The sequence below is a fragment of the Antechinus flavipes genome, chromosome 1, assembly GCF_016432865.1.
Source record: "Antechinus flavipes isolate AdamAnt ecotype Samford, QLD, Australia chromosome 1, AdamAnt_v2, whole genome shotgun sequence".
Lineage (NCBI taxonomy): Eukaryota > Metazoa > Chordata > Mammalia > Dasyuromorphia > Dasyuridae > Antechinus > Antechinus flavipes.
This window is the reverse complement of record NC_067398.1, coordinates 478,805,754-478,827,915: the sequence shown is the minus strand read 5'-3', so window position 1 is coordinate 478,827,915 and position 22,162 is coordinate 478,805,754. Positions and strand designations below refer to the sequence as shown.

At 34.0% G+C, this 22,162-nt stretch overlaps 1 protein-coding gene across 1 annotated transcript in view; it reads left to right on the top strand.

Annotated features, from left to right (window-relative positions):
- SPIDR (scaffold protein involved in DNA repair) overlaps positions 1-22,162 on the top strand; it is a 531,639-nt gene that overhangs the window by 313,105 nt on the left and 196,372 nt on the right. The window contains exons 9-10 of the mRNA XM_051970228.1: positions 7,588-7,798; positions 9,523-9,794. Of these exons, the coding sequence (XP_051826188.1) occupies positions 7,588-7,798; positions 9,523-9,794 (483 nt within the window). The remainder of the gene's footprint in view (positions 1-7,587; positions 7,799-9,522; positions 9,795-22,162) is intronic.

The window sequence follows — 22,162 nt, the reverse complement described above, 5'->3', positions numbered from 1 at the left end:
TCTCTAGATATCACAGTTCACTTGCAAGTGCTAAGTCATTGTTCTATGTTACTAACAAATGATCTTGATAAATTAGTGAAAGAATGCTAGATTTATAGTTTGCAGGTATGTCATTTATTTCTGAAAACCTGCTCTTTTTGGAGATGTCTTACATCACCTCTGTTAACATGAAGAGTCCCCAAGGATTTATAAAGAGTCCTGAAGTGGCTTCTGAACTTGGTTCAGTTAAAACTTCTTTGCCAAGGCAAGAGACTGCTTTGGCCAAATACAAATGTATGTATTGCTGCCAAGTGATACGAATTTAATTGAAAAATTACATTACTCATCATAAATTCATCAGATTTTATTCCATATTTTGATGAAATTTAAAAAATTCATGTGCTGTTTGCTTTTATTAACTGCCTCTCAGCCAACTCTGCACTCTTTGAGTTTTAAATGAAATACAACCTAAAAGTAATAATATATATTTAATGATTGATAGAAACACAGTCAGCTCAGCATTCTATTTCATGTTGTCATGGAATGGTGGAATTTTGAGTTATGATTTGATCAAGAATATTTTAAACTGTCTTAGAACCAAATGCATTTTGAAAGTGAAATCTTCTATTGAAAGGCATGTGAAGAACAGAAAGGAAATCTGAAAAAAAATTCTACCTTAGTAACACATTCATTAATAAGTTTAATTTACAAAAAGGTATTAAACATCTTTTAAATGAATAGCTAAAGGTCAGCAGTACCTCCTGCCAAACTAAAAAGATTTCAAGTATAAGCCCTAACAAATCTGCCTTAAAATTCAGGGATAATCATTATCAGAGAACTGGCCATCAAGTGATGAATTCTTTTGCCCACAGCAGCTTGTGAAATGGTATACTGAGGTACTTATGAAAGGGGTTTTCCCTTTTATTAAATGGAAGAAATCCCTGCTTATTGGGATACAATGAAATCACTCACAGATTCTTACATTATTGATGTTTAAGCACTGAGAGGTGGGGTAGAGGTACATGAGATATTGATCTAGCTTTTTAATCCTCCTATGAAAAAATAGGACTAATATAGTTGCTATGATACAAAGTAACATATGATAAGTACTAAGAGTGATATCAATAAAATGCTTTCTGAGTCCTGAAAGTGAGGAAATAATTATCAAAAGGGAGATCAGAGGAGGCTGCGTTTTAATTGTGCTTTAAAGGATGGCTAGGGTCCAAAAGGCTTTCTTTTAAAGAAAGAAGATAGAACATTCCCAAACTACACAAAAAAGCAAAAGAATTGTCTGAAAGGTAGGAAGAGAATGAACTAGGAAACAGCAGTGAATACCTTAAAGAGAAGAGAATACCAAGAAAACTATGATCATCATCAGAGGATTAGAATTGGGAAAAGACCATTTGATTAGAAAGATTTTTTTATGGCAGTCCCCATGACAAGAGAGCTAGGGTACCTTACTCATTTAGGATGGATTCAGCAGTTACACAAATAATGATTATATAAGGTACATAGTAATGGAGGCAAAGTAGCAATCTAGAATGATTTTAGTTCACAAAGCACTTACTTGCACATACCTTCTCTTTCTAGATCTAATTATAATGACATGATCCCTCAATTTCCTACTTCAATCCAGTTTTGATTCTTCTTCATTTCTGTGTAACAAATACTCATCTCTAGATTTTTGTGACATGATTCTGTCATGGTTCTCCCATTTCCTTACTGATTGTTCTTTCTTAGTCTCTTCTGTATATTCATCTGTGTGAGAGCTATCATATCATTCAGGTCTTCATCTAGGACCGGTCCTATGTTATCTCTTGTTAATATCACCAGATCTCATCATTAGGATAGATAAATAGATAGATAGATAGATAGATAGATAGATAGATAGATAGATAGATAATTCTGAGACTTATTGGCCAAAGCTCACCACCCACAGTCCAGCATTCCATCTCAAATTCAACATGTCCAAAAGTGAACTCATTTCCTTTTCCCTCCCTTTCAAATCCAACCCTATTCTCAGTTTCTGTATTTCTTTTTCAGTATGCCATCTGCCCAGTCCCCCAGATTTGCAAACTCAGTGTTATCTTTGATTCACTTACCCCACTTATCCTATGAGTAGCCAAATCTTGTCAATTCTATTTCTGCAACATCTCTTGCATCAGGCCTTTTCTCTACTCATATTCAACACCTTAATTCAGACTCTTATCACCTGTTGACTAGATTATTGCAATAGCCTCCTAATTGGGCTTCTTGAATCATTCCAGTCCATCATAACTCCTCAGATTATTTTTTCTTAAACACAAGGCTAACTATGTCTCTACTCAACTCACTGTTTTATTTAGGATCTAATATAAACCCATTTTTACAACATGATGTCAACCTTTCTTTCCAACCTCATTGCTTCCTTTCTCTATTCTTGAGAGGTGGTTTGTTTTAATAGAACACTAGAATTGGAGTCAGAGCTGAGTTCAAATCATACTTTGAATATTGATTAACTGTGTGACCCTGAACATAACTTTCATTTTTTCATCTGTAAAATGGAGGTAGAAAGAGAATAGACTCTTTCTCACAGTATTGTTGTGAGGATCAAATTATATTTACACACACACACACACACACACATACATAAAGCTAATAATTTTATATATATATATATATAGCCAATAATTACATACATATATATGTGTGTGGGGGTGTGTGTGGGGGGGTGTGTATCAGTCATTAATGACTTTCATTATATTCCTGCACTCATGTGTTCTAGACAAACTGGTCTTCTCTATATTTTCTACACAAAACACTCCTGAATTTCTCTGGCCTTTCCCTGACCATGTCTCATTCCTAAAATGCATTTCTTCCTCACTTCCATCTCATTGAATCCATTTCTTAAACTACTTAATATGAGAAACCAATTCTTGGTCCCCCCTCCTTTCCTTCAATGTTTCATGCTCTCCAATCCTAATTGCCTTATATTTCTTTTTCATTTATTCTGCTCATAATTATATATAATATTTCCCTTTTAAAATATAGGCTCTTTGTGAATACAAATTATTTCTTTTTGTGAGTTTGTATTTTCCATGACTATTATAGTGTCTATTACAGAATATGCACTAGACACAATAGGTTTGTTAGTTGATTGTAATAAATGTCAGAATTCGAATTTAAGCCCAAGTCCTTTGATTCAAAATCTACCGCTCTTTCTCTAAGTAGTTCTATCTATGTTTCTAGATCTGTTTGTCTTTGGAAATTATTCTCATCTTTCCCTTCATTCCATTCCATTCCCTTCAATTCATCATTATTCTAAGCTCTCCTTTGTTCATACTAAACTATTTTCACACCTTTTTCAGAGGATTTTTCTCTTTTTATTTTATTTTTTGTATTTTTAGAAGAAATTTTATTGGTAGTAAGGAATGGAAACTAGGTAAATATTCTTTGAATGAAATGTGAGTAATCACATTTTGGTATATGAATGTAATGTTTTATTAATAAATCAAAAATATAACAAATATTAAGAATCATGAAAATATGGAATACACTATATAAAGTGAATAGAATAAAATAAATACTGAAACACAATGACCACGACAACATAGATTAAAGGAATTTAATGACAACAAAACAATAAAAGTCAGATGCCAAGGAATTATAATAATTCCTTGATTAAGGTCCTGATTAAGATATATGAGAAGACATTTCCCTTATTTTTCTTTGCAGAGGTGAAGGGCTAAGAATTTTGAATATTGCATACACGCCAGAATTTTTTTAAAAATCAGAAGATCCTTTCCTACCTTGTGATACCTCTATTTCCAATAAATTGGTTGGTTTTTTGCTTTTTTATAATGCTGTTTAGTCATTTTTTAATTTTGTCTATTCATGACCCCATTTGGAGTTTTCTTTTTTTAATTATTATTATTGTTTTTATTTACAAGATGTATGCATGGGTAATTTTTCAGCAATGACCCTTGCAAAACCTTCTGTTCCAACTTTTCTCCTCCTTCCCCCCACCCCCTCCCCTTTATGGCAGGTAGACCAATACATGTTAAATATGTTAAATACAATATATGTATACATATCCATACAGTTATTGCTGCACAAGAAAAATCGGACTTAGAAATAAGGTAAAATTAACCTGAGAAGGAAATAAAAAATGCAAGCAGACAAAAACAGAGGCAGTGGAAAAGCTATGTTGTGGTTCACACTCATTTCCCAGAGTTCTTTTGCTAGGTGTAGCTGGTTCTCTTCATTATTGAACAAATGGAATTGATTTAGCTCATCTCACTGTTGAAGAGAGCCATGTCCATCAGAATTGATCATCATATAGTATTGTTGTTGAAGTATATAATGATCTCCTGGTTCTGCTCATTTCACTTAGTATCAGTTCTTGTAAGTTTCTTCTCTCATTCTTTTCTAAAATTTTATTCATCTCCTTAACTTCTTTCTGTTTATTTTTGATTAGATTTATCTAGTTCTGAGAGGGGAAAGTTGAGGTCTCCTACTAGTATAGTTTTACTCCCTTTCATTCTTTTGTAAATTTTCCCCAGTCCCTGTTCATCAAAATTCCTATTATTAATGTTTATTAAAGAGAACATCTAGCTCTAAACTACAGTACTATACTATGTACTAATACTACATGTATTAGACACAGTATTTACATAGATTTGATTAGATGAAGTCCTTGTTTTCAAGAACCAAACAGTGTTGTAGCAACCATAATTAACCCAATTTCTCTGGACATAAAATTGACATAAAACTTACAACCTGTTTTTCAATATAAAGAATTTAAATATATATATTTTTACATATAAAGAAGTTCCATAAAGAAATCTTCAATATATCTGTGAAATTCAGTACCCTAGCTTCTCACCATATCTTCACCTTCTCCCAAAAAAATAATGAATCCAAAATATGTAACTTCATGCTGCCCAGACAATGTGCCCACTATCTTATTTAGTAGTATAAGTTTATGTGCTGGAAAAAAAAAAAAAAACTTGCATAAAAGTGAAAATTATTCTCATAGCAATAGGCAGTGGGATGTAATCAGTCACAGTGGGAGTTAATACTTAAGACCAGAATCAGATATTCACAGTGGTTGAAATGGGTGTGTGCTTCAAATATAACTAAGACAAAGAACAGAAAGTTATTTCTATTAACTTTATAAGAGATACAATAGTCAGTGAGGATTAACCTTGCTCCACCATTTTATAATCAATTTGGAAATTCGTCTGGAAATGTGAAGTAACCTCATAAGTCTTTTAGTAACACTCTTACCCAAGCATCACAAGGGGGTAATAATTATATGAGAAGAGGGATAGATGGGATGAGTGGTTAAGCCCTCTCTCTGGGAATTATCATTCAGAACTTGTAAGAAATGGATTCTTAACCTTTTTTTTTTTTTTTTTTTTTTTTGTCATAGATCCCTTTGATAGTCTGATGAAACTTATGGATCCTCTCTTAAGATAATATTTTTAAATGCTTAAAAGAAAATATTCAGTATTACAGAAGAAACTAATTATATTATAATTACCAACATATTAAAAAAAAAAAAGTTCTCAAATTCCAGGTTAAAAATCCAAGATTATAAAGAGCTAATTGAGAAGGAAGGAAGGAAACATTTATTAAGTACTGTGTACTGGAACTCTGCTAAGCACTTTACAAATATCATCTCATTTGATCTTCAAAGCAATCTTGGAAGGGTAGTTGCTATTATTATTCCCATTTTACAGTTGAGGAAACTGAGGCAGAGTGATTTGCCTAGGCTTGCACAGCTACTAAGTTTCTGAGACTGAATTTGAACTCAGGTCTTACTGAATCTAAAGGCAGAGCCTGGGGTCTGTGGTACTCCCAAACTCTTGAATGAGATTTCATTGAATAGAATACTCCTGCCAAGGGAGACTAAGTATTGCCCCTTCGAGAGTTTTATCAGTTTACTAACAGTGGCAAAAAATGTGTTTGACATTCTGTAAAAATCTGTGGTTATTTTTAAAATTTCTGGGCTCTTTTCTTATAAAGGCCTGGAGGTTGCATTTTGAATATGCATTTATTTCATTCTTGGCTAGTTGATGCTATGTCAAAGGGAAATCTTGAGTATTAGAACAAAAGATTTATCCCTGTTAATCTCGGTAAGTGGGAGTCTATTTTAAAGCTTTTCTTCCCGAGGGCATTTTAAGGTTATAGGCTGGCTTTTACCCTATCAAAGGCTAATTCCAAGTATATAAAAGAGATCTAGTTTGCTTTTCCCCTTTAGGAAAATAACAAGGAAATCTAAATGTAGAAAGCATGAGTAAGAGGACCCTGGTAAAGCCCTCTGTAATCTCTCTTGTTTCTTCTTAATGAACTGTAAGCTTCCCTTGACAAGTTTAACCTTTTGTTTAAGTTAACTCTTCATTACTTAGACTTCCCTGCATGAAGCCTTTGTTCTCGTTTTTTTTTTTGATGGTTTCTCTTTGACATGGCATAAACTAGTAATCTTCTGCAATCACTGGATAAAACCCACCTTGATCAAAAAATTTCAGGGATGTTGATCAATCAGTTAATACCTTATCATTGTTGAAATAAATTAATACTGTATTTGTACATTTGTCATTGACCTTTAAAAAAGAAACTGAGATGGAGAGGCTAAAGACAGTCAAAGATAGAATAGGGAGAGATTTAGACACAGAGACTTGGAATATATTTCCTAAAGAGAGAACCTGAGCATCTTCTGGGCCCACCGGGAAACTGTATGGCTCTGGAAATGTTAGCAGATGAAAGCAGTGGCTGGACAGTGAGAAGATCCTAGGCCAAACCAGGAGTGTAGGAAAAGAAATTAGCAGCAATGATGGTACAATAAAAGTAGTTTTTGGACCCAGAACTTTAAACCCAATAGAGGTTTTCTTGGACCAGTAGAGAGGAAAGACATTGCTAATTTTGTAGCAACCCCAAGATTTCTCACTCAAGGTGATAGGGAGTGGACCTCAACTCCAAAGTATTACTGAAGTTGAGAATACTGTGTAAATCCCTAGAGAAAGGCTCAAAAGAGTAAAAGAAAAGTGGCTATAACTTCTTAGAGGTTTGGGTGCAAGTCCCTTGTACTTTGTTATTCTTGTGAAGGTATAAAAAGCCTACTCTATCTTTGATGTGATGTTGTTTGAGCATTTGCATGGGAATTGAAGATAATTTTTTTTCTTTAAAGACTTTGACAGGAGCCAAATTTGAATGCTTCCAGGGAAAATAATAGATGGAGACAAAACAATCCCAATTCTAATCCCATGAGAAACTCAGGGTGGAGATGTGAGTCAACAAGAAATTGTATGAGATAACTGTTAAATTGAATGTACCCTATGTAAATAGAGAGTTTCACTTGTGAGCACTTAGTTCCCTAAGCTAGGCACTTTAATGTAAATTTTTTTTAATGCATCTAACCTTAAAACATCAGCTTAAGAGGTATCCATTGAAATAATTATTGTGAGAGCTGTCAACTTTGTTGATTTTAGGCTGATTTTTAAATTGCCATTAAGTGATCTTTCTTCTTATACTATATTGAGCAATATACACATATATATGCAAATTACAAATATATAAATAATTTTGTCAGACACATAAATAATTGTCTTATTTCTTCTTATGCAGGTATAAACTAGTTCTTCATGATAAAAGCATTCCTATTATTATGAACACATATTTTTGCCAGAAAGTCTTTGTCAAAGAAGATTCAGAAAAACCTGATAAAATGCACTGCATGGGGATGTTGCCTATAAAAAGAAAAACCATTTCTTTGGCTCAGGTGTTTAGATTTAAAAGCCAAATAACTGATATTGCTCAGGAATCCAGAGGACATCAGGTAAATTCTTGTTGGATTAGGAAATAAATCTTTGTCTCAGTGTTGGTGAGAAAATTCTGTAAGCCATTTATTGATATCTTTTGTCCCTCTCTAAATAGATAGCAAAATATGTTGGGGAATTTTATTGTTTTTCACTGAATGGAAGAAGGATCTTTGATCCATTCAAGAACTTAGTGTTCTGTTGTGTTCCATTCCTATCATTTTAATCTCCATATATTATTCTGATTGTATTATGTTTTACTGATTTCATCAATTATGTAAAAGTTAGACTATTTTTTTTTTAATTAATGTTAAATTCCCCCATCCATTTGTCAGCCCTGTTTTAGGGAATCTTAAAATGCACCAAGAGTTTGATTTCAATTTCCTTCTGAAAACTACTGTTATCCTTTAAGTGGGTCTAAACTCATAATTCACTACTTTTTTGGTTTTTCTGGTTGGATTTTGAACTGTATAATGCTGAAATCAGAAGAAATGGAATTAGAGTGAATTGCGAAATATTTATGAAGAAATGCTTTCAGGGTTTTGGTTCTGCAGTTTTGTCAAAAGTCAGGTAGAACATTTGAACAGTAATCTCCATTGTCAATGAAGAATTAAGAGAGAGATGGTTATAATGGAGAGGTCTATATTAATATTTCATTAATTTACATAATATGAAAAGTAAAAACATTATTTGATTGAATTAAAAGAATTTAAGTATTTGTTATGCATCATAAGTTATTATGTTCTAATGTCATAAGTTATTATTAAGTCCTATTATGCATCATAATAGAAGATACATTTACAAAATCAAAACAGTCCCTGCCCCTTAAAGAATATGCATTCTAATTGGGAGAGACAAAACATACAAGGAAGTAATTCATGCAGAAGGGAAGAAATAAGGATTCGGTGAGGGGCCAGAGCAGAGTTAGCTGACATATCCTTTCTAGAATCTGAGATAGTATTGATTTGCTCACTGTTCTCTGAGTTTATTAGATAGGGTGAGGAGAGGAGTTGGAATACTTTGTTGGCAAAGGAAAAATTCAGATGAAATATGAAATATGTCATTTTGTCTGTAGCTGGATACATTAACATTTTATAATTTAATGGGCTTTTAGTTTATTAATCTTGATTATTTCATTAACTTTGATTTTTATTAATTTATGCAATAGATCTAACTGTTTTCACTGGCTGATTCTGCAAACAGTGCAAAATAGCCCCAGGGCTGTGGTTCTAAAACTGAGTGAATTAAAGCTCACAAGGCTTAATCTCAGGGAAAACTAAAAGATAAGAATATCTAGGGAAATAATAATAATATAATAGGTTATACTACTCACTGTTCTCTCTGTTCTTTTTGTTTGTAATATCTGTCCCAAATATTAATAGTTGAAGTAATAGAATCCAAAACAACTGTTCTTTCTTGGAGACCATTGTGTTCCATGATGTCTTTAGTATTATAGTTTTCTTGATTGAACATGGAGTCATTAAGTTACTAGGGATGTACTCTGTTTGATAAATACCTTTTTAATCACTTTATTCTTCAAAAAAAAAAATGCAGACAACTTGTAATTTGTCTAAGTATAACAATGATAAATATAACCTCCTTGAGGATGGGAACTATTTTATTTTTATTAATATAGTACTTGACCCATATTAAGATCTTAAATAAGCTTGCTGAATGATTGTTGATGATGAAAATGCTAATAATAAGTTAAATCCCAGTTATTTCTCTTCAATGTCTTTGCCAGGTGATGTGCACTACTGTTACTACAAGCAGGATAGGGGGACTTCATGACCTCCAAGAAACAAAACAGAACATTCCAGTGCAGCCCTCCATAAGTGACTCCCTCCTGGATGTGGTCGAAAGCCAGGGAAGGGCCAGATGGAAAGGAGTACAGGTCCAGGTGGTGGTGCAAAGAGTATATTATCTTCCTGTAAGAGATGTCTCCAGATATCAACAAGGAAACAACTCTGCCCATTTGGCTGGCCCATTGAGAAATCCAGACCAGCACAATACTCGGTGAGTTATCCAAAGAACCTTGGTGTTCTGGTTCTATCATCTAGGTATTTCTTTTAATGCAAAGGAACTGCAAAGTCCTGTTTCTCATCCCATCTCTTTGGAGCCAATGTTGAGTAAGTCCCAGGAACCTTACAGTTTACATGAGTTGGAAAAGTAAATTAATTAATAATTATTTTGGTAAGCCAAGTCCATTTGAAGGGCCATACAATTATAAATTGAACATGGTGCATTTAGATAGGTTACTTTTGATAAATAAGATTTTTGTAATTGTGGTTTAAAACTTTTAAGACAGTTTATGCATTCTTTTTTTCAATGTCTCCCTATTGTTTGTAGCAGGGATTCTCAAACTATGGCCCAGGGATCGGTGCATAAGCTGAGGACGTTTATCCCCCTCACCCAGGGCTATGAAGTTTCTTTATTTAAAGGCCCACAAAACAAAGTTTTTGTTTTTACTATAGTCTGGCCCTCCAATAGTCTGAGGGACAGTGAACTGACCCCCTATTTAAAAAGTTTGAGGACCCCTGGATAGGATAAAATACAATCTCCTTATTTGTGAGGTGGGGAGAGGATGAACCCTGAAACTGTCCTTGACTTTTGGAACTCTGGAGCTCTCTTGTGACAGAGACCCACCTTTCAGGGCAGTTAACTGTTTCATTAGGATTAGGCCAGGACCACTCCCTGCTTAGCTCGAATTTAAGTGGTCTCATTCAGCTGGAAATCTAGGCTTGGAGGCAGCGAAACCCTAGTTTCAGATTTCTTATAAAAAGTTTGCAGAAGTCCGAAGTAGGAATCGTGCTTCTGCCAAAGGACTTCTCCTCTTGGCACAGCTGCCTACCAGTACTCCTGCCCGCTGTGAAGACATTCTCTTCTCTAGAATGTTCTCTGGTTTGGTTTTCTTGGGGTTTCTGGAATTAGCCTTCATTTCAGCTCAGTAATCACTACAAGGACAGCCAGATGTTAAAGTCCAAAAGTCTTTATTGTCTCCTTCCTGGGGCTGGACAGCTTTCTGGAGAGCTTTCAGTCTGGCTTTGGTCTTAATGGGGAAACTGTAGGAGGCCAGGCCAGCCACCAGGAGCCTGACTGAAGGTGAAATGAATTTCTGTCTCCTTGGCTCCAAGAACTGCTAGTGCTCTTGTCTTTTGTGGCTCTCAGTCCCTGCTTATTTGCTCCACACTGAGTATAAACCAATCATTATATCTCTAGGAAATCATTATTTGTTATAAAATTAAATCTATCATACTGAACCATGCTAAACTTGATAACCATTGTCTCATGAATTCCACTTAGTACCTTGTAAGCATCCTTTGTTTCAAGTTCAGAGTTCTGGCCCATAAAACTTCTCAGTGATAACCTTTTGTTATTTCCCTGCCAGGACCTCTTGCCACTCAGAAATCTGTCTTTCTAGCAAAGCTGGCTTCTCAGCTGACAATAAACTTCCCTTTTGCCAGTCAGATTTTTCGGGCTCATGAATTCTTTCACATTGGGCCTGCATCTCCAACCAAAGATGGGATTCTCACAACTCTCTGCATTGCCATTAACCACATTACCCCCATTTTACTAAAAAAAAAAAAAAAAAAAAAAATCAAGTTCTTGCTTGTAGTATATGTAAGTAATAAATATAATAATTATTGCTTCCTAATTTCTCCAGTTCTGGCCAATGGTAGTGATTAAGATATCTTTGCTAGAATGCTTAAAATCTCTTAGGCTCCTTCTGATAAAAGATAACATCCATATGATTATAGGCTCATATATAGTGAGCTGGAAGAAAACTTTGAGATCACTGCATTCAATACCTGATTTGATGAAGAATCTGGGGGCTAAAGAGGATAATTGTGGGGAGAGAGTGCTTTCATTAAAAGAAACCCTGGGAGCTTTCATGGAGCCAGTAGCTCCTGAAATGATCCTTGAAAGAAAAGAAGAATTTAGAAAGTTAGACATAGAGTGATATCCAGCATGAGACAATCTGAATGAATATACAGATATGAGAAAATGGGGTGTAGCTAAGTAGTTCAGCATAGCTGCACTGCTGAAATACAGAGCATGTTAAGAAAAACATGTGAAAGAAGGCAGTTTAGAGCCACATAATCAATAGCTTTAAATATCCAACTGATGTGGTTAGTAGCAGTGCAGAGAGTTGTGGGAATCTGTTCTTCAGTCGGAGATGCAGGTCCAACGTGAAAGAATTCACGAACCCAAAAAGTCTGACTGGCAAAAGGGAAGTTTGTTGTCAGCTGACAAGCCAGCTTTGCTAAGAAAACAGACTTCTGAGTGGCAAGAGGTCCTGGCAGAGAAATAACAAAAGGTTATTACTGAAAAGAGAATGTCTTCACAGCAGGCAGGAGTCCTGGTAGGCAGCTGTGTCAAGAGGAGAGGTCCCTTGACAAAGGATAATTCCTACTTCGGACTTCTGCAAAAAATATGAGTTTAAAATTGTCTTTTTTATAAGAAATCTGAGACTGGGGTTTCTATTGAATGAGATTCCTTCAATATTGTCATTACCCTCAGGCCTAGATTTCCAGTTGAATGAGACTACTTAAGTTATATCAGGTCCAAATCTCCAACTGAATGAGACCACTTAAATTCTAGCTAAGTAAGGATTTGTCCTGGGCTAATTGTCATGAAACCATTTAACTGTATTGAAGGGTAGGTCTCTTGTCAGAGGAGAGTTCCAGATCTCACCCCAAAAGTCAAGGAGGACAATTTCTCCCATCAGAGGTAGGGAAAAATATTGAAGCAAAATATTAGAAAAGAAGCTTTTTTGTGACCATTGGAAAAAATGTTATGTGTAAGAAACACTTTTGATTCAGACTTAATTTAAATTCATGCATAATTTAATATTTAGAAGGGGATAGGAATATCACCAGCATCACAGTTTTCTCATAAAAGTCCCTACTCATCTTTTATGGAACTCTAGAGTTCTATAGAATTCAGATTAAGAAATCTTATCATAACTTCATTCCTTGTATATAGTTAGATCATCAGAAAACTCCATGTATAGAATGTATTAGAATAACTTCCTGCAGAAATTCCTTTAGTCCAATAACATAAGATTTTCTGTTTTTATAGAGGGTCATCATAAAAAATGTTTATGTAGAAAAGGTTTCTACATCTCTCCCAAAACTATAGTTAAAGACCTAGTCCATTATGTTGCTTCCGTATATGAAGATATATGTGAATAATTTCTCCTACACTTAAGTGCCAGTAAAATGTTTGTCTCTCCAGAGCAACTTAGGATGCTTTCTTTTATTAAACAATGAGACCTGTTTAAGCCAATGTGTTTCCTTTTTTGCTCTATTAGTTAGAAAGCTCAGAACTTAAATCATTGTTCAGCTACGGTACATAATTCATCCCAGATGCAAAAATCCCCCGATCCCCTTTTTTACCATGGTTTTTCTCCTATACTTTATTTTTAATTGTCTTTTTTTTTTTACCATTGCAAATCAACTCACATCCTTTTTGAAAGTACGAATAATACAAAAAATTAATGAGTAAGTGATTAAAACTTTGACAGGGCCTACAAAATTCATTTAAAAGTGTCCTCAAGTGTCCATCAGAGTAAGAGGGGAAGATTGAAAAGTTCCTTCCTCTTTTTGCTTCTATCCTGACCAAAAGAAGAAAAGCCTGGAAACAATAAGCTAATGGTATGCAATAAGTAGTTCCCTGTGAAAATGAAATCAAACATTAATATTGCATCATTATCCATGGTACCGTTTATCAAAATGAAGTTATTTTGATAAACAGTTACACACTGTATCTGATAAACAGAATTTTAATTCTGTCTTAGCTTTAACTTTGAAATTGTTTGCTAATTTTTTTTTTGCATCAGTTGAAGCATAACACTCTAACTCTATTTTAAGTCTGTTTATATCTCTTCTTTATAAATATGCTTCTATTTAATTTAAAGATATCTAGTTTAGCTAAAATTCTATCCATTTCCTTCTTTCTTATTTATTTTTTGGTTAGATTTATCTAATTCTGAGAGAAAAAGATTAAAGCCTTCCAGTGTTATAGTATTACTATCTGTTTCCCCTATAATGCATTTGGCTTTTAAAATTTTATGTGCTATAGTATTTGGTGCATATAGAATTTTTTTTTCCTACTCTATGTTATAAAAATGTTTGTTTTACTTCTTAAGTCCAGAATAAAATAAATACATTCTTAAAAGAAAAAAAAAAAATAAATTATATCTTTTAAGTCTTACCTTAAATCTTGTTTTGAAAGAATATGACCTTGGGTTATGACAGCATGATATAATCGATAGTGAACTGGCCTTAGGGCAAGAAATATGTAAGTCGTGTGTGTGTGTGTGTGTGTGTGTGTGTGTGTGTGTGTGTGTGTATGTGTGTGTGTAACTGTATATCTATATGCATATTTTTACTGTCTGTATTATCTGGCAAATTATTTAACTTTTGAATGCTCTAAAAATTCTCTGAGATTCTCAATTACAGAAAAGTTGTCAGTTTTCTTTGGTAAAGAGAATATTCTTATGGGAAGTTGCCTATTTCAATGAAATCAAAGGCGAATCTCTAACCCCTAAAGTGATTTCAGACAATGATCTTCATTTCTTATCTATAGGGTTTTCTTGAGGACCAAGTAAGATAAGGTATGTAAAGTACTTTGCAAACTTTTAAGGGCTATGTAAATGTTAACTGTTATTATCAGCCACAAAATGTGCTAAGGATCTCAAGCCTTTTTCCTGGTGTGCTGGGCTATTTTCACCACCACCACCATCACCACCTAGTTCTTATATAGCTATTTCCCCATTTTGTTCAGATAACTATAATCAGATTGGCAGATTTGGAAAAAGGGGGTACTTTTAGGCTGATGTAAGCTAAAATTGATACAAATAGAGTACTGAAAACTTAAATGTATAATTTGAGTTGGCACTATTGCCTCTGATCATCGCTTGGGTATGATATCTGAGCATTATAAAAAATGTTTATTTGTTGCATAGGTGAACATCTTGAACACAGTGAATGGCCAGTAAATACTTGTCTGTAGATGATGGCTCAATACAGTTTTACTGAGATAGAAGATCTTTCCTTAATTAATAAATTGTGATGAGATTAAATGCTACATCAGTAGTGGAAAAATATTATTTATAGCATTCTTCCACTTTTAACCGGTGCTTAGGCATTCATTTCAGTTCAATAGACATGTGCCGTGTGTCTGCTGGATACAGGGACTAGATATGGGTATGGTTCAAGCATGGATCTTTGGCACATGAAACAGAAGCTGAAGCCAACCCCTGGAGTACTCAGGGGACAACAAAAGGCACCCCAAACCAGACAATCCAGTCTGAGGTTAGGTAATTGGGACTCCTGAATCATAGCCCAGTTGGCAATGCTGCAGGCTGTTAATGCTTTATTTTGGCATTCTTGTGGTCCTCTGAATTTCTGAAGTTGTTTGAATTCTAGAAGAAAAAATATCCTGCATTTGAAATCCTAGGGCAACATTGTCTTTTTGTCAGTTTGGAATATGTATGATTGATCAGGCAATGAACAAACATTTTTAAGGGCCTACTATTTGAATTAGTTTTCAAAGTTGTCAGTTCCCAAAGGAAAGAGAAATATCTGCTTCTTGGTCTCATAAATCACCTTGCTGCCTTGCTTCATTGTGATTTTCTGGGATAGAAATGGATCAAATAGAAGTTTTGAATGACATGTAATATTAAGTTTTTAACATGTGCACATGTACTAAGCTGGAAAATGAGCTTCCTTTGTGAAACCTATTTTACCTGAGTAGGCAAACCACATATTCAGTGGAGGTGGGGAGCTGAGGCTGAGTCACACTTGCAAGATAGCGTGATGAAACTAGCTTCATTATTGCTTCTGCTGTTTGTTTTGTGAGTAATCAAAACCAAGCTCAGTATCCAAGGCTAGCCTTCCAGTCCCTTCCACAGTACCTGTTTTACTTGTTAAAAGCATGTGTGAGAGTTGAGACCTAAAGCATGGTGAATCATTGCCAATGTGGAACCCTGAATGCATTGAATAAGAAACTTGGAACACATATTAATGCATGTGCTGGCAAGAAGGTCTTTTTGGTAAAGGACTAATCAGGGGAAAAATCAAAAAATAAAAGAGATTTATAGTAATGTGAGAGAAGAACAGTCGATGAGTTTATAACCTGCCACAAGTAGACAAGAAGGAGAAAAATCTCAGATGTTTTTTGACTAAGAGCTAACTCTATTCATTTGAGAGCTAGGTGTTTCTGGGAACTATGGGAAACACAGAAGTACTTTTCCGTAAGGAAAATAAGTTAGGGTATTCATTAAAAAAAAAATGATGCAGCACAAAATATGCACACACACACACACACACATAAAATTACTGCAGGCAGAAGATCTAGATTCTTATTTCACTTCTGCCCACTTGCTGGCAATGTGACTTTGAATAAATCATTTGATATTTCTTGACTCTAAATTTCTTCATCTGTAAAATGGGATTAACATCTGCTCTGTCTACTTCATAGAACTATTATGAGGACCAAATAAGGTAATGGATTTGAAAGTATTTTGTAAAGTATAAAGAGCTGTAGAAATGTAAGTTGATGTAATAGCACATTTAAAGGGTATTTGGCCTTGAACAAATCCCAGAGTTGTAAACTCTGAAAATTTTTAATATTTAGGCTTTTATAGGGCAGCTAGGTGATGCAGTGGATAGAGCACCAGCGAAGTCAGGAGTTCCTGAGTTCAAATCTGGTCTCAGACACTTAACACTTCCTGGCTGTGTGATCTTAATTACTTAAGTAAGTCACTTAACCTCAATTGCCTCAGCAAAAAAAAAAATATATATATATATATATATATATATATATATATATATAGGCTTTTAGGACCCAGATCTGATGATGATTCTCAATTATGTCTAGAACCCCATGCTATATGGAAAAGATCCAACCTCTTTTTAAGAACCTAAGGGTTCTTAACCTGGGATCCTCAAATTTATATGTGTGGGTATTTCAACAAAATAGATTTTTGGGGAGTAATCCTATGTATTTTTTAAAATGCATTTAAAAACACTGTTCTGAATAGAGGTCCATAGACTGCAAAGAGTCTATGACATGAAAAAAGTTAAGAACACCTGCTTTCACTAATTAAATTACATGATATGAAAAGGAGACAACAAGGCCTGGTAGATATAGAATAGAATTTGGAGTCATGAAATCTATATTCACATACAGCCCCAGTATTTGCTGGCTCTGGGAGCTTATGGAAATCCCTTAACCTTGTAGTGTCATAGGTTACTTTCTAAGGCTCTTTAGATTGCAGAACAAGTGCAAATCCCTATTGGCAGAGCTTACCTAAGAACTTCCTATACAGATGAGCTCTCATACCCTGAGAATTTCCATTCAATCCCCATAAAGGATATAAAATAAAACTGTTCAATAATGTTAGGTCTCTTACTTATGTTTCACAAATGTGTATTTAAAACATTTGCTCCCCTAAAATACTTTGAATACCCTTATGCCTCAGGGTAGTGTAAAGGTGACTTTGGGTTATCAAAGGATTATGTCGGTAAAGTATTCCCTAGGAGGCCAAAGTCTCAGAGTACAGACCCAGCAATGAACCATTGCCTGAAGACTTGCCTATCCAGTTCTGGAGAAGTATCTTACTAATAGTTGATAATAAGGGCCTGAATTTTTTAATCCAAAAAAAAAAAAAAATCATGTCAAGGCATAAAAAGATTGTAGTCCATATCATTGGATCATAAGTACTGATTGATTAATTATTCCCATCAGGAAGAGACAGAGAAATGGAGAGGGAAAAGAAGAGAGAGGAGAGACAGGGAGGGAGGGAAGAAGGGAGGAAGAGAGAGTTTCTAAGAATGAAATCCATGGTTCTTAATAGCATTGAATTAATTGCAACAAATAAAAGCTTAAAAAAAAAAGGAAGACACAACCATATTCTTTTCAATAAAACATAAAGGTTACTTTTAATTGTTTCATACATACATGTATTTTGCTTTTCTAAAAATAAATTATTACAAGTCAAAGAAGACATCCTTGATGAAAGAATAAGAAAACAGATTTTTGTAAATAATCATTCTTCACAAAACGTATCTTCATAATGTTTGAGAAAAATAGTAGAATCATATATTTAGAGCTGAAAGGGATCTTTGAGATCAAAGAATACCCCTCCACATTTTACAAATAAGGGATATGAGACATAAATAGTTGATAGAGCATTTATTAATCAATTGCATATTTATAACCTGTCACAAGTGAACAGTAAGGAGAAAATATAGTTAATAATAATAATATAATATACAATAATAATAATATAACATAATGTATTATAATTATAATATAATGATTGCATATACTGGGCTAAATGCCGGGAATATAAATACATTCAAACAAGATAGACCTTACCCTGAATATTATACCCTGAATATTCTAATGTGAGAAATCAATATATGTAAGGATTCTGGAAAATGGCAGCAAGGAAGGAGGAAAGGAGAGGAATTACAGGAGCTATTTGGCATTTGAGGGATAGGTGGCATCCAGAGAAAACAGAGGGTTAACTGAGGAAAAAAATATCTGCAGTCTTGCCTAAAATGGTATTTGAAAAGGAGTCACCAGTGAGGAGAGGAGATCTCCAGAAATGGAGGCTGAGAAAGGTTACCCAGGCTTATCTATCCCTACTAGTGAACAATATCTTGAGGAGCTTAAAAAGAAAAAAAAATAGTTCCCATATAAATATTAATATCTATAGCAGCTCTTTTTGTAATAGCAAAGTACTAAAAACAAATTGAATGTCCTTTAATAGGGAGATGCCTGAAAAAAACTAAGGTGTTTATATATACTTGAATAATCTTGTGCAGTACACATAGATGAATATGGATGTAAAGAATATGGCAAAACATGGGAAATTTTGTGTTAATGAATAGAAATTGAAATAAGCTGAATCAGGCAAACAAATATAGATAGTCAAAGATGGCAACAAAGCAAATGAAAAAAAAAAATCATTAAGAATAAGTAGGAACTCCGAGTAACTAGAACACATACATACACACACACACACACACACATATCCCAAAGCTGAAATATCTCAGAGAAGCATTAGTGAAATATCTTCTCCCTCATGGCAGAGAGATGCTCCCATCTACTAAGATATCACTTTCTCTGTTTCTTCTGCTTTAGCTTACTTTGTTTTCTTTCTTACAAAGGAAGATTCAACCTGCAGATGAGATGGGAAATTATTCAAGTATATAAAGACAAAAGGGCCTTAATAAAATTCATTAGCTTTTTTTTTAATGTCAAATATAGAAAAATGGACTTCATTTCCCCAGAAAATAGTTTTATAACAACAGATAGAGCGGCCTTGGCTGATGGCCATCATTTATCATCCTTGTATTCTCCCATCTCTCTGCCTTGAAGGAAAAGATAAGTTCCCTTTTTGCTCCTCTGGGATGTTTATTGTTTTTTTTTTTTTTTTTCCTTCACCTTCACCTTAATAGGAAGCTTGAAGTCTTTTCTTTTGATGTTCAACATGGGTTTGAGTTTTCTCAAATCCTTCTTATCTTCTGCTTTTACTCCAAGACATTTTTCTACCTCCTCAAACTGAGCCTCAGAAAAACTTTTACTGCTCATGGGTTTTATATAAAATGTGTCAGCATATGTCTCAGCTTACAAAAGAGAAATCTCTATATCAGTCACAGTATATGTTGTTTTTGCTAGGGGACATCTTGGTTGTTGTTTCACTGAACAAAAAAATTTCCCATAAAATGTTAATATTAACTTTGTGTTTTGCTACAGTTATACCTGAGCCATAGTCAGCTTAAGCATTATTCATAGTAATTTTCTCTATGCAGTAACTAAAAATATTCCTTTCTCAAGATAAGGAAGAGCTTATCTCCCTAAGCCAGATACCTGGTTTGCCAACCTTGAAATTAAAATAGATCAGTTGGATACTGAGCCATCTTCCTTGTTCAGAATCGGACATGGCAAATCAAAAGATCATGTTTTGCGATCCGTGAAATATTCAAAAGGTAGTCCAGATTTTAGTGATAAGAAACACTCATGTCTGTCCTGTCACTTAAAAAAAAATTAGGGAGGCTTTTGGAAATTGATGGAAAATTTTTGCTTTCTCCAAGCATTATTATAGGTTAAGTCATTCATAATTCTGTAAGTAGATAGAAGGAACCCTATTTATAAGACATTACTGATAATGGTGATTAAATAACCAGTCAGGATAGACAGTGACTAAAATAAAGCATAAAAATGAAACATTCCAGGGAATCAGTAATGAAACATCTTCTATTACATGGCAGAGAGATGAAGGATTACTAAGACAGCAAGAAATATATTATCACTACTTTCTGTCAGTATCCACTAGTTTGATTTTGTTTTGTTTTTAATTGCCTAGTATCATGGAATTTGGTAAAAGAATCATAGAATTATAGGATTTCCTCACTATATCAAACTTTATAAAATAATCTACTGCAAATCATATTGTAGTTGAGGTTCAGAGTAACTCTAAATAACTTACCCAGGAACACATTGGGACAATTTATAGCAGTCTTAATCACTAAACATTTATTAAGATTTACTATGTTCCAGGCATTGTACTAATCTCTGGAAATACAATAAGAGGCAAAAGATAGCCCCTACCCTCAAAGAACTTACAGTCTAATGGTGTTCTGAACCATTTTATTCTTTATTCTGAGTCTGTTATTCTTTCTACCACACTAGGAATGAATGCTTGGGTTTCTTCTTAAAATAACTCACTTTCTCTCTGTTTGAGATATTTGGAGGAACAATTGCATAATTATTACCCTTCCCAAATACCAGTACCTTCTTCCTCATTATATTCAGAACATACCCTAGATTAGTAGAATATATATAATATATACTAGGTAGCTTAAGATAGGATGACATGAGTCTCTCACTTTGACTCCTCCTCCTAGCATATAGAGGTTATGAATTAGATCAAATAGTGGTACCACTGATATAAAAAATATCTCTCAGACACAAATAATGACAGTCATATGTGGAAAAAAAAAATCTGACAGTGAAAGGAAAAGGAAATACAATTTAATAGTCATCATGTGTTTCATTTCATGCGGGGAAAAAATTGCCCTAAACTCTCTTTAGGCAGAGTTCATTTTCTCTTTGCGCTTCATATTCCTGTTTTACTATTTGATATAGTCTTAATAAGAAACAAGGCCTAAAGTATAAAAGTATTGCTCTGTTTAGTAAACAAAAAGACTTCTCCAAGACTGTCATTTTTTTTGTTTTTTTTTTTTGTTTTTTTCTGTTTAAAGTACATTGTGAACATTTTTAACCACTTCAGGAATTTTTAAATATATTTTAAATTTTAAAGTAGTTTTCCATAAATATTGAAAACCCATTTCTATGTATACAATTAAAACCTGAAATGGAGATAAGAAGCAATTTTAACATGCAATCAGCTGCTGTTTAAATCACTTGAATTACCTGTTTCCTGTTTATCTTCTATTTGGGGGAAAACAAGAGTCCACTAATATCAAATATAATGTAATTTAGATCAATTAAATGTTCTGTTTAGATATACTTGTGTAGCGGGGAAGAAGGAAGAAAAATGTCATACTGTATACAGAACTAAGTGAGACCACAGTGAAAACATTTTGCCAATTGTTTTGGAAGATGCTCACATGCTTTTTAAAAATAAACCTTCCAAAATAAACAGTAATCTGTATCCTTTTTCATTTTAAAACATATGCTTTAAAAAAAAAATCAAGTGGCAACTCCTAAATTTGCATTTCATCAACATTTACTAACTACCTATTTGGCAAGATGTCAAATATAGAGAGATTTAAGCAGAATTAAATTTGTAGGGTCTGAGAGTAATATGGAGCAACAAACACAAGTAGATAACCCAATGACAGTGGTAGAGGCCAATTTTCGATGTTTCAGTAATGGGTCATAGAATCCTAAATTTATTGGAGTTAGAAGGGACCTTATTAGACATTGTCTAGTCTGGTCTCCCTCATTTTACAGATGAAATAGGGGAGACCTTCCTAGGTTAGGTAGCCTTGTCAAAGTCACATAGATGTACTAAGTGGCAGAACAAGCATTTGAACATAGGTCCATTAAAATGGATTGTATTTCTAGTAGTCTTATATGATGGTGCTATGTATTCTTAATCTGGTATTCAGAATCAGGGATGTTCTGTAAAGAACCTCATACTTAACACTCACAGATTTAGCGCAAAAGGGAACCTTGAAAACCCCACATTTTATGGCTGACAGGTAAAATGATTTGTTGAGAGGGTCAAAGGGAGGAAGTATGTAAAGCTGCATTTGGTTCCACATCTTTTTCTCTCCAAAACCAAGAGTCTAATCATTACACATACTCCTGGTTCTAAATATTTTATCCATTCTCTA